Raw genomic sequence first — 18,873 nt, forward strand, 5'->3', positions numbered from 1 at the left:
CTGGGGGACAGATCCTACCTGCTATCCAAACTTATTACCAAGCAGGTCACACACACTGCGGGAAAGGACCCAGAGGTCCAAGGAGCAGAGAATGCAGAATGCAGACAGCAAATACATGTATTTAGAGCCCCTCAATGTACAACAAACTTCTAATGCAACTCAGCGGGTAAAGACAGACTCTGTCAACAAATGCTGCTGGGCAACTGGATGTCGACATAGCAAAAAGCTGAACGTAGCCCCTTGCCTCATACTGTGAGGAAAACTGAGTCAAATGAGCCACACCTTATGAGAGCTAAAGTTAGAAATCTTGCAGAACGAAACAGAGCTTTCTTGGATATAACATCAAAAGCATGATTTGTAAAAGGAAAAGTCGAGGAATTGGAATTCACCAAAATTAAAAACTTCTGCTTTTCAAAAAATACCGTAAAACCTAACAGACAGGGACGCCCAGGTGGCACAGTCTAAGCATTGCACCCGGTTCAGGTCGGGATCTTTGGGTTGAGAGATCAAGCCCCTCAGGTGATTCTGTAGGCTAAGCAAGGAGTCAGCTTGGGATTCTCTCTCCTTCTCCCTCTGATACCTACCGTGTGCATGCACACGTGTACTTTTTCTCTCTCAAATAGGTTAAATAAATAAAATCAACCAACACCACAAAAACAAAACTAACAGACATGCCACAGACCCAGAGAAAATCTCTGCAAATCACATACTAATAAAAGACATAAAATAGCATAAGAAGAAGTCTGACATCTCAACAATAAGATGGAATGGGAAATGCAAGGAAGACAGAAATCTCAAGGGGCTGCCATTTCTCACCAGACTGGCCAAACCCCAAAACTACAACATTATCCTCTCCTAGGGAGCAGGGGAGACCATCTCACTCTAGACCCAGAGAAGCCACCACTGGTGACCACTCCTAGGAACAGACCTACTGAGGTAGGAAGGTCAGATGTATAAGGTCACTCACCGAATAGCATAAAGGGAAACAAACACAACTGCCCACCAGCAGGGACTAAAAAGAGAAAGAGAATTCTGGTATGTCCACCTGCTGGCACACAGAGAGGGCAACAGACAAGGACGAGGAAGTGTGCTCCACACAGAATCAGTCAGGATATGATGCTGAGAGGAAAAGCAAGGGGAGCTGAGTGTGCATTAGTATAAGCCTTGTCACAGAAAAGGGAAAGAATAAATATTAGCATTTGCATATATAAACACTGGAAGGACACAATAATAAGACTGGTTACCTACTGGGACTAGAACTGAGGATGGGCAGGTGCTGGGCAGGGCAGAGGGTGAACAATGCCAGGGCCAGACTTCTTTTTTTTTTTAAAGATTTTATTTATTTATTTGACAGACAGAGATCACAAGTAGGCAGAGAGGTAGACAGAGAGAGAGGGGGAAAGCAGGCTCCTTGCCGAGCAGAGAGCCCGAAGCGGGGCTCGATCCCAGGACCCTGGGACCATGACCTGAGCCAAAGGCAGAGGCTTTAACCCACTGAGCCACCCAAGCACCCCCAGACTTCTTAATAAAACACCTTTTTGTATCACCTTTCTTGTTTCAACTATGGACCTATACTGCCTATTAAGGAAAAGAATTTAGCCAAGCAACCCGACCATCATTTGTTCTTCCTTTCATTTAAGAACTACATGAGCGGGGTGCCTGGGTGGCCCAGCTAGTTAAGCATCTGCTTTTGACTCAGGTTATGGTTCCAGGGCCCTGGGATCGAGTCTTGCATTGGGCTCCCTGTTCATCGAGGAGTCAGCTTGTCCCTCTCCCTCTGTCCCTACCCACTGCTCAAATGCGTACTCTCACTCTCTCAAACAAATAAATAAAAGCTAAAAAAAAAAAGAAAGAAAAGAAAAAGAACTATGTGAGCATCTATTCATATAATTAGGAGTCTCTAAGAGAAAACACTCACCTTTTGGAAACAGAAAAACAGACCTCCATCAGAAAAAAACCTCCCTTACAAAATCAACTTTTTTCTGAAATTTTAACATTCCGTTATTTTATTTATTTAAAAAACCCTCCCTTTGCTTCTTTACACACACACAAAAAAAACCCTCTACGACAGCTAACTGTCTAGAGCAACTCTGGGATGCTGCAAAATCGAGACCGTCGAGTGGATTCAAGCAAGAGGAACAAGATGAAAAACAGGGTGAGGAGCCATGTTTGTGTATTTTATCAGTGGGCCTCAATCCTCTCCAGTTCTAATCTTTAGAAGCTATTCAAGATAACACAATTTTGCATTCAATAATGCTCATGTTTAGAGAAAATATACACAAAGACAGACACCCTCAGCAAAACATAAAGTTTGGGAAAACGAAATCGTACCTGCTGAGTAGGGTAAGACGGGGGTGGACTGTCCGCTTTCCTCTCCTCGTTCCTGGGACTCCCACTGCCTAGAGCTCCTTCTTGCTCTGGGGCTCCCGGAGGCTCCCCGCTGCTCTCGCCGTCTGCCTCCTCATCGTCAGCCTCTGAAGAGCTGCTGCTGGTACTGCTTACCTGAGGGGACTTCAAAAACAAACTTCGTAATTTATATTTCTCAAAGTAGAAGAACTAAAACAAGACACCAGATCACCACTTGATGCCATCTCTTGTCACTGTGAAGAAGTGGTGTCCGTACCTCATCTTTCAGGGCCATGTTTTCCCCGCCACCATTCAGCTCGCTGTGGATTCCATTCATACTGGCCACCACCTCGGTATCATCGTAGTTACTCAGTGGATAAATATCAGCAAATTTAGCTGACAACGGTGCAACGTCTTCATCGTCACTACAACTGAGACAGGCAGAGACGGTCACCACGAGGCTGCTCACCCGGGGATAGGGAGTATGCCACCCACGGAGCCCGACGCTGCCTTTACAGGCTGTCTGGTTTGCGGAAATATTACACTGAGCACCACGCACACTTGGTAACATCTCCTGGTAACCTGAACACGGGGGGAAAAATGCCTGAAAGATTACCATCTGTGCTACACAGAAGAATGGAAAACAAAACACCAAAAGAAGAAAAATATCTGGGCAACTGCCAAAATTTAATCGGATTAATTATTACTGCATTTCCATTGGGCTTGAAGTGCCTCAGTGTACAACTGTTCGCTGCCATTTCCAAGCAGACACAATTAATTTTTTATTAAAATTAAAGGGGGTACACAGAACCACCAAAAATTCAGACGTAGCCAGTTGAACAAAACTTTAAAGGCACTTAGGTGACAAAATACTAGAAGTTTTTTACTACAAGGCCTGCCTTCGACAAGTCACTCATAATCTGAATTAAATATCAGCTTTAACAAGACATCTAAACAATGGGCAAATGGAAGATTTACTTAAAAAAAAAAAAAAAACTAGTAGGCAAATTTCAAGGCTATAGCCAATGAAGGACACTTCAAACATAGGCTTTTCTGTTTTCTGGTGTGACAAGGGCGGGCACACAGTTTCCACATCAGGGCAGACTGTGCAGGGCACGGACCATTCGTGGTCACCCCACCGTGACCATAAACATGCCTCTCAGTCCGTCTTCAGCTCTGCATACAATAACTTCCAGAAGGAAAAATCCTACAAACTGGTGACCTTTCAGATTTAGTGGAGTGTCCAGAATTGCTCAACTCAGATGTCCTTCCCATTTTTGGAAAAAGAGGGAACACAATATGCCGTAACCTGGAGCTCACCACGGTTAGCACCCACAGCACCTACCAGGTGAAGGCTGCTCAGGTCTCCTGAGGCCCGTGGCACCTGAGGTGATGGAATGTGTGGCCTTGGCCAGCACTCGTACCCACTCCCGAAACATCACCACCTCCAAGAGTCACAGATGACATGAGGTGATTGAGTCATTTGCTCAGTGTAATGAAGGCAGGCTGCAGCTCCCCTAGAGCCCCTGAGAACCAAACAGCCCTGCGGCACAGAGACTCCAGGCACACGATTCTCTCCAACTGACTTAGTGCTGACACCAAGAAAGAGATGACACAAACCAAAGGCAACAACGGAGGCCTTCAAGTCCTCGCAGTTCATGTTTGGAAGACATTAATCCTAGCTGCTGATGGACCAGAGGTCCAGCGCAGCCACAGGCAGTCCTGGCCCACAGACAAAGGTGCCCCAGAGCACTTCCTCCACTGCGCAACACAGCGCAGAAGCCCGCACCTGACATCAGTGTGACACAGTAGCAGGGATGGGCTTTCCCAACATATTTATTTATTTATTTATTTATTTATTTAAACACCATATGTGTTTAATTTCAGTCTGTTTTAGTTAGAGGTTGCCAAACAGCTAGCTGGGAAAACCTCGACCTTCCCTCCCAGGCCCCAGAGAGAGCACAGGGTATCCAGGTCTAGAAAGCAGCCCGAACTCAAAGGAGTCAAGGCATTCAGGCCAATCCCTTCAGAATTATTTTGTGTTTTGAGACCAGATCCATACTGAGGACTGCAAGACTCTGAAGGAAAGCCTCAGAGTTGTCAGGAGAAATCCAGTTGGAGGTGGTGAGCAATCTGAGAGACACTGAGTAGCCTGAGGCCAGGGCCACAACCCCTCCCATGGGGAACCACGCTGGCGGGCATCGCCTCCACGGGGCTCCTGATACCCACACGCTCTATGATAAGCAAAATGCAAACCTAAGTTTACCTAAATAAAATAAAGACACACATCCATGTGCAAACTGTCCAGAAGTTCGAAAGGGAAGCCTCAACAAATGACAGGATCACAACTCTGAAAAAACGTGAGGCCACTCACCTACAGTGTGAACTGGCGACGACCGCACAGCCCCCTCGCTCATACAAAATGTACTTCTAGATAATGTGGGAACACGGAAAACAGAACCTTTCAATCGCTTGCTAAAGTGATCTTCTGAGTTTTTAGCAAGACATGGAATAAGCATGAATGCTGAACGGACAATGAGGCGGAATGAACTTTGGGCTGATCACCCTCAAACGAAATGGGAAACATGAAGCCAGAACTGAAGAGACACTTCCCTGCATACCAACATGGTTTTTTCTTTACTGGCATTTATAAATTTACCGTATTTTTTTTTCATGTAATGAAATAGTGTCAAAGTTTGGGTTTACTGATTTCGTATTTTAAAAGTTGCTTAAAAAATGAAGGATCCTTTTTCTTGAAAAGCACTATAATGATATCCATACTTCTGTAGACATTACTGTCCATATTTCTCATCATTGGGTTATGTAAATTTCTGAAATCTTATTACAAAGTCACAACTTACAAAGTTGGTGCAGAGCCACTGTCTGTGAGGATGAGTCTGGGATGTTGCTGAATTGTAATGGGAGAGCTGGAGCCTGACCCTGAGCTTGCTGAGGACACGCTAGGTGGACGCATCTCAGAGAGATAGTCAGGAGCGGAATCCACTTGGAGGGGCAGCTGGTGACTGTGGATGTCGCCAGTGACGGGGGGGTCCATAACACCACAAGTGAGGATGTGTGAGAGGCTGCAGTCATCACAAGCACATCTGAGTGGGAACGAAGGACAGTTACCCAGAGAGCCGAGAGAGCTCAGACGGAGCTCTGTCGGGCTCGGAGCCCGGGCCAAGGCTGTGGCTCCTGCAGGCCCGCCGCGCCCACACAACTTCGAAGGCTCACCTTCTTCTGTAGTTACAGTTGGGGCAGTCGGGCATGCTGAGCCGGGATGACAGCATGTGCCTCATGGCATCTGTGAAGTTGTTCTCGCCAGTGACTGCCTTCTTGTTGGTCAGCTAGAGGAAACCATCAAATGAGAGGTTAACTTTGCAAGACATGCCCCGGGTCAGGTGGTCCAGCTTCTCTGTAATCATGGTACTGAGTGCCATGCTCATTCAGAAGCCAGTGACCACAGTTTCCTAGAGTGGGACAGGGCCGGGAAGGGGCAGACTTGAAATGCATGGCAGCCACCGGCCTGAGTCTCACAAAGGCCAGGGAGCAGGAAGCCCTGGCTGGTGCCTCACCAGCAGACACCCAGCCTTTACCTGGAATCAGCTGTGTGCTCGGTTCTCACTAGGGACCAGGAGCGCAGAGCTAAACCGCAGCCCCCCAGGGGCTTAGACCCTGGAAGAGGAAACCATGATGTGGGAGGTGCCCTGGCAGAAAAGCAGCAGGGCGCCGGGCCCACATAGGCCCAGAGGAAGCACTGTTCATAATGCTGTCAGAGGCAAAGAGGGAATCCAGGTCAGGAGCAGAGCACCGAGCCAGGCATCACTGAAACACCTCTGGAAGGCCTGGCTGACCCTGGGCTGGGCAGGAGGGAGTCTTGGGGGATGGGACAGAGGGTGTGGGGGGGGCGTGCCCAACAGAATAGCCTGGAGGCACACAGGCCCACACATGAAGAGCTGCAGCATTAGATGGCCAACGAGTTAAAAGGCATTTGTGACACAACAGAAGCAGGCAGGTGGGAGGATGGCCAGCTGGGGAGAACACCCACTGCAGGAACAAGGACTGGCCCGTGAAGGGTGCAGATCCAGGAGCTACCTACCAGTCGACAAGACAAGCATCTGGATTGCAGAGAAGAAACCTACAGACCAGCTCTGGCAACGGGATGGGTGGTGCTAGAAGGGCCATCTGATAGGGTTGGGGGGTGGGAGCCGGTGAGCAAGCCCAGTGTGGGTGGAGACCACAGGGGCAAGGACACCAAAATGGGGGAAGGGACACCAACGCCTGAGGAAGGGGGAGACAAAGATGCCAGCTTGTGAAGAAGAATCAAGGGAGTCAAGTTTCCAAAGTCGAGTGCCCTGAGGCACTCGGGGCAAGGCTCCCAGCCAGCCACAGGGAGGTGCAGAGGGTTATGGAAGTCTGTAGGGAAGGAGGGAGTGAGCTGTATTGTCAGCAGCTACATTGAAAGCTCGGCCCAGGACCATGTGGGGAGGCCTGTGAATCGGGCCTGAGGGAGGCAGGCTGGCTTCCAGTTCTGTGACTTGACGGCACCAGCTGCCTCCGAGACCAGACACCAGGGACTTGGGTGGCTGTGGGCTAGTGTGGTCACTCAATAAATGGGATTTCCTTGAGAAATACAGAAGAGAAGGAAATGGATAAGGAAGACTAGCTAGGAGCAGACCCATAGTGTGGCCTTGGAATGGTGTTTTTCCCCTGCACAGGCGCACAGTCCCCCCACACCCCCAAGTCTCACCTGCTCCTCAATGAATCGCCTCTGTTTGAAAAGCTCCCAGTCCTCCGTCAGCATGCGCTGTTTGGTTTTCATTGTCATCTAGGAAGGATATGCGAACAAAAAAACCTTAGTGTCAGCAAGAGCCAGCCAGGCTTCTGCGAGGGGAGACCTCAGAAACGGTGCCCAAGTCACTCCCCCTGCAGATGAGGAAGGCACAACAAAGACTTGTGGTACCGGCGCTCCATCTCCTTCACGGGTTCTGCTCGCATGGGAAACATGGAGGAGCGCACACTTAAAAAACAACTGAAGGTTCCAGAGCTGAAGCTGTCCTTGCAGTAAGTGAGCATTCAGCCCGTACTGGCTTATGCGTGTGAAGAGCCCTAAGCAGCCTAAGCTGCAGACTGTGCGTGACTTCATGCCCACGGGGCCCTAGCAGAGTCAAAGGCACAGAGACAGCAGGTATATGGGGAGCGAGGGGCTGGAGGACAAGGGGGAGTTAGGAAGGGGGGAGGGCGGGCACGCTACCATGGGAACAGACTTGCTGCCACTGAATTGGACTCTGAGCAATGGTTAAAATGGTATGTTTTCTGTTATGTGTATTTTACCACAATTAAAAAAGAAACCACTTTAAGAGGAATAGGGAATTAAGGATGGGTTCAAGGTATAGTTTTACTCAGGTGGGAGAGGCTATGAAACAATTAAGTCTTGATGTTTATCTATATGTGTTCTTGTAATTACTGAAAACTTAAGAAAAATTCCTAACAAGAGAAATATGAGATATGTATCTTCTAAATTATTAGAACAAAAAAAAAGAGAGGGGGACATATTTAATCCCACAGGCAAGAAAATACTACCGATAAACCCTCCAAAAGAAGAGTAATTTCAAAAAAAAATTCATGCATTTGAAAAAAAATTTATGTAGTTTAAACTAGAAGAAATCAAAGTTGAAATTACAGTCCATGGAAATCACTGACAATGAAAGCCCTACAAATCAATTACAGAAGATGTATCCAACACATAGACGAACATGTACAGACTTCAATGTGTTTATGAGAGAACGAAACAGAGGAAAAGACTGAAACGTGTGTGTTCCACACAAGAAGCCAAAGAAACAAAACAACATGAGAAACCAATAAAGCAGGAAGAAAGTAAAGTAAAAGCAGAAATTATTGGGAAGATGAAGCAAATGTGTTCAATAAATCCCCAAACACTGGTTCTCCAGATTCCCTCCTGGGCGGACCCAGGAAGAAAAGGCCCTGCCGACAAAGTGGGTATGAGGCAGGACACATATGGGCAGAGGTTTCCTTTAACCCACAGAGGGAAGGATCTGTGCAATGCAGACTTCCACCTGCACAGAAACACTGCGAGCCAGAGGTTCATGGGCTATTCTGCTGAGCCTGCCCAACATGTTTGAAAAGCTAAGTCAACATTAGATAGCTCTTGAGATAGCACCGAACAGCCCAGACTCTGGCTTCTGTGGACATCTCCATGGCTCGGAGGCTCCTGCCCTTCGCTGCCCTCCTGGCCGAGGGCATGGCATTTCCTTCTGGCACATTAGATGCTCTCTCAGCAAAGTGGGCCAGGAAGGCAGGCCAAAGAACACAGCAGCTCTCCTACAGCCACCACTCCCCTGACTTTCATCACTCCTCTCTGAGCACAAACTCATCATCCCTTGTCTCCACAATGTGGACAATCTTCTAGGCAAACATCAGTTGTGGAACTCACTCAAGAGGGAGGAAACCCAAAACAGATGACAAAGTTTAATATGAACTGAAAAGGTGGTATAAGACCCATAGACCTCATTCCTACTCCTTGCAAAGAAAGATCATGCCCTAGGTTTTAGGGTGGATTCTATCAATCCCTTTACGGAAAAGAAAACTTAAACTATTCCTGAAAATTAAAGCAAACATGGAAAGTTTCTAAATGCATTCTAGCATAACCTTCATACAAAACAGACAAGGCCTCAAACACTCAATGAAGCCTCAGAATACAAACCCCAAAATCCTAAATAAAGTATCAGCAACTTAAATCTAATAATGAATTAACAGAATATATATCATAATCTAGTAGGCTATAATCCCAGGAATGCAAGCATGTCTCAAAATTAGGAAACCTAATGTCTTATTTGATAGAGAAAAACACACGGAAGAAAACCATATAATCAAATTCAGTTATCTATTCCTGTTTTTTTACAAAAATTGTAACTTAAGTAAGCAAGAAGAAAGGAACTTCCTTAATTTGCTAAAAACTCCCCAATACTCACAGGAGGCATGTGACTTCATGGGAAGCATGCACAGTAGTCCCCGTAAAGCCAGAGCAGCAGACGGAGCCGCCCACTACACCCTCGTGACAAGCCAAGGGCTCTAAGTGAAACCAAACCAACAGTGCAAACGCCAGAAGCTAAGACAAAGCTACTTGTAGGAGATGTGGACTCAGGGTGCTGGGTGGAATGCCAACAGCTGGACGGCCCCAACCCCAGAAGTTGCAGGGGTAAACTTGACGGGAAGGGAATAAACTGTGAAACCATCAGACAGAACAGAATACACAACCAAAACACAGAAACGTGCACCATCTTCCTGGATGGAAGACTCAGTGCTGAGGCCAGCTCTCCCTTTACATCATGTATGTCCACAGCTTTCAGGAAAAACATTTTCCTCTTACAAGCAGCAATTACGGTCGTACGTTTAAAAAATGATTTTGGTGGCCCTATAGCTCAGGGGTTAGAGCACTGGTCTTGTAAAAAATGATTCTGGGGTTGGGGTGCTGCGCCTGGGAGGCTCCATCAGCTGAGCATCCAACCCTTGATCTCAGCTCAGCTCTTGCTCTTGGGCTCTTGAGTTCAAGCCCTGCCCTGGGCTCCATGGTGGGCATGATGCCTACTTAAAATAAAATCTTAAAATAAAAAAATATTTTCAATGAGCTAGATATTAGGAAAGGTAGTCATTTCTTTTAGTACAGTAATCAGTCCAGAGTTGTTTGATAGTTAACAACATCAATAGAAACCTCCTCTTTGACCCCCTCCTCACATCCTCTGGGATTAATTCTTCCAAACATTTGGGTTCCTGCAGGCTTATATATGTGTCAAACAACAAATAAAGGACACATTTATGAGAAAAAGAGCAGAAGAGAGAGCAAGAGCTGGTGGAGGGGCAGAGGCTGACTCCCCAGGGAGCAGGAAGCCCAGTCATGGGTAGGGATCCCAGGACCCCGGGACCATGACCCATGAAGGCAGACAAGTGACTAAGCCACCCAGGCACCTCAAGGATACATTTTATTTTTTATTATTATTTTTTAAAGATTTTATTTATTCATTTGTCTCAGTGAAAGAGCGCAGAAACAGGAAGAGTTGCAGGTAGAGGGAGAAGTGGACATGACACTGAGCAGGGAGCCCAATGCAGGACTCGATCCCAGGACCCTGGGACTATGACCTCAGTTGAAGGCAGCTGCTTAACTGACTGAGCCACCCAGGCACCCCTCCAAGGACACATTTTATAAAGATTTTTTTTAATCTTGTTTATTTATTTGAGAGAGAGAGAGAGATCACAAGTAGGCAGAGAGGCAGGCAGAGAGAGAGGGGGAAGCAGGCTCCCCGCCAAGCAGAGAGCCTGATTCGGGGCTTGATCCCAGGACCCTGAGATCATAACCTGAGCCGAAGGCAGAAACTTAACCCACTGAGCCACCCAGGCACCCCCTTTTTTTGTAAAGATTTTTTATTTCATTTTATTTTATTTTATTTTATTTATTAAGGACACATTTTAAAAAGCAAGCAAAAACAAGTGATTTCAAAACTGTCATCCATGTCCCACGTCCATACTTATTTATGAATACTCAATCATTTACAGACGTTTTGAAACCTTGGAATTACTAATAATTTCTAAGCTACTACTTGATTAGAAGCCACTGATGTCCATTCTAAGGATTTCAGAATGACTGGTGCCCTCTGGATGCTACTAAAATTGCTCAGTTTCTTTAATTTGTATTAATGGCATCACAGTTTCTTGATAGATGAGTGAAAATAATAACTTTCTGCTTGCTTTAGTAAGGAGGACGGTTTGTTTGTTTTTTTCTTTGTGAGAGAAAGAAATGATAAATAAGACCCTTTTTTTTTGTTTTTCTTATTGTAGTAAAATACACGTAACATAAAATTGATCATCTCAACCATTTCTTTTTTAAAGATTTTATTTATTTCACAGACAGAGATCAGAAGTCAGACAGAGATTACAAGTAGGCAGAGAGGCAGGCAGAGAGAGAGGGGGAAGCAGGCTCCCCGCTGAGCGGAGAGCCCGCTATGGGGCTCCATCCCAGGACTCCAGGATCATGACCTGAGCCGAAGGCAGAGGCTCTAACCCACTGAACCACCCAGGTGCCCCATCTCAACCATTTTTAAAAATGATTTTAGGGGCGCCTAGGTGGCTCAGTGGGTTAAGCCTCTGCCTTCGGCTCAGGTCATGATCCCTGGGTCTGGGGACTGAGCCCCACATTGGGCTCTCTGCTCAGCGGGGAGCCTGCTTCCCCCTCTCTCTCTGCCTGCCTCTCTGCCTACTTGTGATCTCTGTCAAATAAATTAATAAAATCTTTAAAAAAAATAAAAAATAAAAAGATTTTATTCATTCGAGAGAGAGAGAGAGAGAACAAGCTTGGGGGTAGAGAGGCAGAGTGAGAGGGAGAAGCCGACTCTCTGCTGAGCAGGGAGCCTAACATGGGACTTGATCCCAGGAATCTGTGATCATGACCTGAGCTGAAGGCAGATGCTTAACCAATTGAGCTACAAAGATGCCCTACCATCTTAACCATTTTTAAGTGTACAGTTCAGTGGTATTACATACATTCACATCATCGTGCAAACATCCCCACCATCCCTCCCCAGAACTTTCTCATCTTTCCCAACTGAAACTCTGTCCCCACGAAAAAATCCATTCTCCCCTCCCCTAGTCTCTGGTCCCCATGAGTTACACTTTCTGTCCCCAGGAGTCTGACTACTGCAGGTACCTCATGTAAGTGGAGTTCTACAACAGATGTCCTTTTGTGTCTGGTTTAGTTTACTTAGAATAATGCCTTTAAGGTTCTTTCATATTTTTAGGTCTTCCATTTAGGTCCTTTTCCATCCTGAGTTAATTTCTGCATGTGGTGTGAGGTAAGGCTCCGATGTCCATCTTTGGCATGGGATGTGCAGTTTCCCAGCACTGTCTGTTGCAAAGACTGGCCTTTCCCATTTGAGTGGTCTTGGGACCCTTATTGAACATCATGTGACCACACAGGTGAGGGTCTATCTTACGTCAACACCACACTGTTTTGATTACTGTAGCTATGCAGTCAGTTTCAAAATCAGAAAGTGTGAGTCCTCCAGATTTATTGTTCTTTTCCAAGATTGTTCTGGCTATTCTGGGTCCTCTGAGATTGCATATGAATTTTAAGATGGATTTTTTTTTCTATTTCTACAAAAATGACTCTAGGATTTTGACAGATACTGCTGAGTCTGTAGACCACTTTAGCTAACACAGACATTTTAATATTAAGTCTTCCAACGAACATGGGATGTGGTTCCTTTTATGTTTCTCTTTTTTAAAATTTTTTAAAAGATTTATTTATTTCGGGGGGGGGGCAGACGACAGTGAGCTCAAGCATGAGCACAGGAAGGGCAGAGGGAGAAGCAGGCCCGGCTGAGCAGGAAGCCTGATGCGGGGCGGGGATCATGACCTGAGCCAAAGGCAAACGCTTCACTGACTAAGCCACCCAGGCGTCCCTCTTCTTCAATTTCTTTCAGAAACATTTAATAGTTTTCATTGTGCAAGTGTTCTACCTCCTTGAGTAAATCACCTTGTAAGTATTTTACTCTTTTTTTTTTTTTTTTAAGATTTTATTTATCTGTTTGTCAGAGAGAGTGAGCACAGACAGACAGAGTGGCAGGCAGAGGGAGAAGCAGGTTCCCCGCCGATCAAGGAGCCCGTTGCGGGACTGGATCCCAGGACACCAGGATCATGACCTGAGCGGAAGGCAGCTGCCCAACCAACTGAGCCACCCAGGCATCCCAGTATTTTACTCTTGATACTGTTGTAAATGGGATTGTTTTTGTAACTTCCTTTGCAGATTTTTTTGTTAACATACAGAGATACCATTTTTTGTGTATTTACTTTGTTCCTGATGCTCTGAATTCATTTATTCTAATAGTATTCACTTATTTTATTTTTTTTTTTTTACAGTCTTTAGGATTTTCTACACATAAGGTCATATCACCTGCAGAAATAATTTTACTTCTTCTGTCCCAATTTGGAGGTCTTTGATTTTTCTTGCCTAATTGCTCTGACCAAAACTTCCAGAACCATGTGGAATGGAAGTGGTAAAAGCAGCAACCTTGCCTTGTTCCTCATAGAGAAAATGCTTCCAGTCTTTCACTGCTGGGTGTGATGCTTCCTCTGGGTTTTCATGGATGGCTCTTCTCATGTGGAGGCAGGTCCCGTCTGTTCCTAGTTTGTTGAGTGTTTTTTTTTTTTAAGAATTTATTTATTTATTTTGACAGAGAGAAATCACAAGTAGATGGAGAGGCAGGCAGAGAGAGAGAGAGGGAAGCAGGCTCCCCGCTGAGCAGAGAGCCCGATGTGGGACTCGATCCCAGGACCCTGAGATCATGACCTGAGCTGAAGGCAGCGGCTTAACCCACTGAGCCACCCAGGCGCCCTGTTGAGTGTTTTTATCATGAAAGCTAAATACTGTCAAATGACTTTGGGGGATCAATTAAGATGATCCTGTGTTTTTAACTCCCTCCACTGTGTTGATATGGCATATAACATTGATCGGTTTTCATGTATGGACCCATACCCGCATGCCAGGAATAAATTCCAGTTGGTCATGGTGTACATAGTCCTTTTAATATGCTGCTGAATTCTATTCGCTAGTATTCTGTTGTGGATTTTTTCGTCAGTCTTTATCATAGATGTTGGTCTATAATTTTCTTTTCTTACATTGTCTCTGTTACCAGGGAAAGGCTGGCCTCACAGAATAGTTGGGAAGCTTCTCTCCCCTTCAATTTTTGGGAAAAGTTGGGGAAGGACTGGTGTTAATTCTTCTTTAAAGGTTTGGTAGAATTCACCTGTAAAGCTGTCTGGTCCTGGGCTTTGCTCTGTTGGGAGTTTTTGTTTTGTTTTGTGTTAAGATTTTATTTGAGGTGGGGGCGGAGAGAGAACACAAGAAAGGGAGCAGGAGGCAGAGGAAGAGAGAGAAGCATGCTACCTGCTGAGCAGAGAGCCTGATATTGGGGCTCGATCCCAGGACCCAAACTAAAGTCAGATGCTTAACCAACTGAGCCACCCAGGCACCCCTGTTGGGGATTTCTGATTACTGGTTCAGTCTCCTTACCAGTCCTAGGTCTAGTCAGACTTTCTGCATCTCTGTGATGCAGTCTTGGTAGATTCTGTGTTTCCAGGAATTTGTCCACTTATCTAAGTTATCCTATTTGTTGCTGTACAATGGTTCACACCACTGACAATCCCTTTTATTTCTATAGAATCAGTGATAACGTTCCCACTTCATTTCTGACTTTAGTAATCCTCTCCTTTTTTCTTAGCCCACACAGCTAAAGTTTTAAAGCTTTCATGATCTTAAAGAACCAACTTTTGGTTTCACCGATTTTCCTCTATTCCCCAGTTTGCTGATCTGCTCTAATCTTTATTACTTCTTTCCTTCTGCTAGCTTTGGGTTTAGTTTCTTTTTTCCCTAGATACTTAAGCTGCCAAGTTAGGTTACTAATCTAAGACATTTCTTGCTTTTTATTGTAAGCATTTAGAGCTGTAAGAGTACATATGTGTACTTTTTTTTTTTAGGACTTTATTTATTTGACAGACAGAAATCACAAGTAGGCAGAGAGGCAGGCGGGGGGGGGGGGAGCAGGCTCCCTGCCGAGCGGAGAGCCCGAAATGGGGCTCGATCCCAGGACCCTGGGATCATGACCTGAGTCGAAGGCAGAGGCTTTAACCCACTGAGCCACCCAGGCGTCCCCATACATGTACTTTTAACGAAATAAATTTAATTTCAGCCTTACTTTTAAAAATAAGACTGGGGGCACCTGGGTGACTCAGTGGGTTAAGCCTCTGCCTTCAGCTCAGGTCATGATCTCAGGGTCCTGGGATCAAGCACCGCATCGTCCTCTCTGCTCAGCAGGAAGCCTGCTTCCCCCTCTCGTCTGCCTGCCTCTCTGCCTACTTGTGATCTCTCTATGTCAGATAAATAAAATCCTTAAAAATAAATAAATAAATAAGACTATATTTTCCTTTCTAGAGAAAACAAGTATACCGTTACTTTTATACATACCCCATTTTCATCAGAATAGCAGTGATAACACTGTGTATTATATTCCTAAATAGACATTTAATTTCAGGTACATATACATCAAGAAATTACTATTCCAAAAGGTTTTCTCAATCTTGGCAAAGTCTCAGTCTTTCCTTTCTTCTTCTTCTTCTTCTTCTTCTTTTTTTTTTTTTAAGATTATTTATTTATTTATTTGACAGAGAGAGAGAGATCACAAGTAGGCAGAGAGGCAGGCAGAGACAGAGGAGGAAGCAGGCTCCCTGCTGAGCAGAGAGCCCGATGCGGGGCTCAATCCCAGGACCCTGAGATCATGACTGAGCTGAAGGCAGAGGCTTAACCCACTGAGCCACCCACGCACCCCTCTTTCCTTTCTTCTAAGAGTTGTCATGGGGCATTTATGGGTTTAGTCCCAGTTCAAAACTGGAGAAATGAAGAACAGATTTCTGAAACTATAACTGCATTTGTATCCATCCTACCTACAAAGTGAAATGAGAAAGAGCCCATGGGGTCTGCAGCAGGCAGGATGCAGACAGCCCTGGTCCTACCCCAGAGTCCCAAAACTGTAACACAGAGGGCGCCTGTGTGATGCCATCTATTAAATGTCCACCTCTTGGCATCGGCTCAAGTCATGATCTCAGAGTCCTCGGATCGAGCCCCACGTGAGGCTCCACGCTCAATGCAGAGTCTGCTTGAGATTCTTTCTCCCTCTGTGCCCATCCCTGTGCTCTCTTCTAAAATAAACAAAGAAATCTTGAAAGAAAAAAAGTATAGCACAGAGCTCTGTCAGTGCTCCCTTGTTACTCCCTAGATCCTATTACCTTGCACAGGGCTGTTCTAAATGCCTCCACCTCAACCCCACTCTCCAATGTTTCAGAAAGGCAAGCAGGCAGGCTTCGAGGCCCTCTGGGAGTCCTGCTGTGTCCCCAAGAGGCTCCAGCTGCCCTTCAGGCCCCACCTTCAAGAAGAGCACCCTGCCTTCTTGGGTCTCCCTTCATCCCTGTCAGCCACCTGCCAAGCACAACCAACTATGCTCTGTCTGCATAGTCAGAGTCAGAGAAGGGGCTCTGAGTAGCAGAGCGCTATGTGAACGGCTTTGGAAATTACATGGCTCAGCAGCTCCCCAAGGCCCCAGAGGCTCTTGTAGGTGGCAGCTGAGCCAGGTGGCAGCCTATGCAGGTGACACTGGGTGTGGCCAGTCTGTGCTGACCCAACGAACAGCTGCCGCCACCCCCAGGCGTAGCAGGGTGAAGGCCGCCATGGTTCCCTCTGGAAAGACTCCTTCCACCTGTACCTCCCCTGTCACCCTGCACACGTACTTTACCCATGGTAGGTCCTGGCGGCACACACTCACCTGCTCGTCGACGTAAGCATCAATCCTCTGCTGGCATTCCAGCCACTCCTCGGCCACCCTGCGCAACTCCTCCTCGGAGCGCTGGTACCGCTGCAGTAAGGTGCTGTATGTGTCCTCGTTGCACGTGTCATGTGTCGTGGTTCCCAGCCTAGGGAGAGAGGCATTTCAGCAAAAGGAAGGAGCCCAAAGGCTCTGGGCCAGAGACCAGAGGTCTGCTTCTCTGTAACCTCCTCTCCCAATGTGACAAGTAGGACACCACCACACACCACACAAGGCTGCTGTGACGGATTAGCAAATACATACACAAGGCGCCCCAGGCCAGAATCCGGCATAAAGAAGCTCCAAGAAGAGGTCCAAAGGGAAAAAGTCAGTGGTGAAGAAGACTGTTCTACAAGACTAAGGCCTTGGGGCGCCTGGGTGGCTCAGCCAGTTAAGTGTCTGACTCTTGGTTTCAACTCAGGTCATGATCTTGGGGTCATGAGATCACACCCCACACTGGGCTCTACGCTCAGCTGGGAGTCTGCTAGAGATGCTCTCTCTCCCTCTGCCCTTCCCCCAACTCCCTCTCTATGGAAATAAATAAATAAATAAATAAATAGGCCCTAGCAGTTCAGTTTACTAAACGTGGAGTTGTAACATATTTTTCCCCACTGAAATACACTGACCCAGAGAAAACACAACATTTAATGGGAAATACACGACTCGGACTTGGTTTTCCAATTAAGTAAAACAGATGATTTGATCCAATCAAAGAAACATGTTTTATAGTTTTATTTATTCTATATTACTTTAAAAAGTTGGTAAGACAGCAAATGAGAAAATGAACCAAAAACAAGACATATAAACAGTAAACAATGAGGAAAACACCTAGACTTCCAGGAAAGAGTATATGGGGCAGGAGGTGGCCTGGGAAGAGCAGGAAAGCCAAGCAGGGTGGCAGGGACAAGAGGGTGAGCAGATTACACGCCATCCAAAACTGCTCATTTTCTGAATATCTAAATACCAAAACAACTGTAATAAAGGCATCCTGATAAGAAGTTTCAAAATCGAGACAACATTTATAGTCGCTCAAGGGAAACAAGGCTACGTGCGCAAAGATCATCAGAGTTGACAGGAAAACATTGGGAGCTACGCAGTGGGTACCAATAAGATACTTTCCGGCACATCTAGATGAAGGAATTCCAGAGAACCGGTGCCTCTTATGAAGCTTATTACATCTCTTCATTCATATACACTATACTTGCACGTGTGCTTTGAAATAAACTATGCCCATGTTAAGTAAAGATATGATGATGGGCACATTTAAAGATGTGGTGTAGGTGTGGATATAAAAAAAAAAAATCTAGAAGCAGCATCGAATTGTATATAGCATCTATTTATCTTCATGATTTTCTGTATTTTCAGAGTTTCACTGCATCACAATCTAATAATTTTATAATAAATATAAACGATACAGTAATTTTAAATTTAGGACCCTTTCAATGGGCACAAACAGCTCCCTCTCCTTTCTCATCTCTGCCTGTGGGTGGATCCCACTTATGACTATTTTGTAAAAGGGAGAACCTACAAATGAACTCACTGCCGCTGAAGTTATCTGCACACACAGTGTCCAACTGTGAAGTTCACGCCAAGGAGGGAGCAGGCAGCAGCAGCCACGCCTAACCGAACAGGTGTTTAGGGGAGGCCAGAGACAGGAAAGGAACTGACACTGATCCACAGTGACTGAGGCTCCCTCAAACACCAAGGCTGTCCAAGGCTGTCCTTCTAAGGCTGTTTCTGCCCCCGAGGACACAAAACTCCCCAAAATGCGGCATCTAGCGACTCAGAGGCTGCTCCGGGCTCTGCACAGAAACCAGGTGGCCCTTGGGCCTGAGAACACAGCCTGCTGTCTTGCTGGCTGCTCACGGAGCAGCTGCTTTCTCCCCATTCCTGCTTCCACAACCTTGCTCATTACAGACGGATTTTCCTGCTTCACGCAAAGCCCACCTTCTACAAAATGCCACCCTGCACATCGCGTACCACTTGGAACATGGGGATGTTAAGGGGACCGGCATCTGCCCGGCACACACTCCTCTTCCCTCCTACTGGAAGTGAGAATTGCTCTCCTCTACCGTGATACAGGTTCCATTTTGAGCCAATGGAG

At 46.1% G+C, this 18,873-nt stretch overlaps 1 protein-coding gene across 3 annotated transcripts in view; it reads right to left on the minus strand.

Annotated features, from left to right (window-relative positions):
* Positions 1 to 18,873, minus strand: part of FAM193A (family with sequence similarity 193 member A) — a 165,823-nt gene that overhangs the window by 41,789 nt on the left and 105,161 nt on the right. For 2 of the 3 annotated variants that reach the window (XM_044267911.1, XM_044267910.1), the window contains exons 7-12: positions 16,731 to 16,878; positions 7,097 to 7,174; positions 5,581 to 5,693; positions 5,208 to 5,450; positions 2,624 to 2,777; positions 2,332 to 2,511 (exon numbers count right to left, since the gene is read on the minus strand). In XM_044267911.1, coding sequence (XP_044123846.1) covers positions 2,332 to 2,511; positions 2,624 to 2,777; positions 5,208 to 5,450; positions 5,581 to 5,693; positions 7,097 to 7,174; positions 16,731 to 16,878 — 916 coding nt within the window. The remainder of the gene's footprint in view (positions 1 to 2,331; positions 2,512 to 2,623; positions 2,778 to 5,207; positions 5,451 to 5,580; positions 5,694 to 7,096; positions 7,175 to 16,730; positions 16,879 to 18,873) is intronic. The other variant, XM_044267909.1, reaches the window with a different exon arrangement.

Source organism: Neovison vison, chromosome 11 (assembly GCF_020171115.1).
Source record: "Neovison vison isolate M4711 chromosome 11, ASM_NN_V1, whole genome shotgun sequence".
Taxonomy (NCBI): Eukaryota; Metazoa; Chordata; class Mammalia; order Carnivora; family Mustelidae; genus Neogale; species Neogale vison.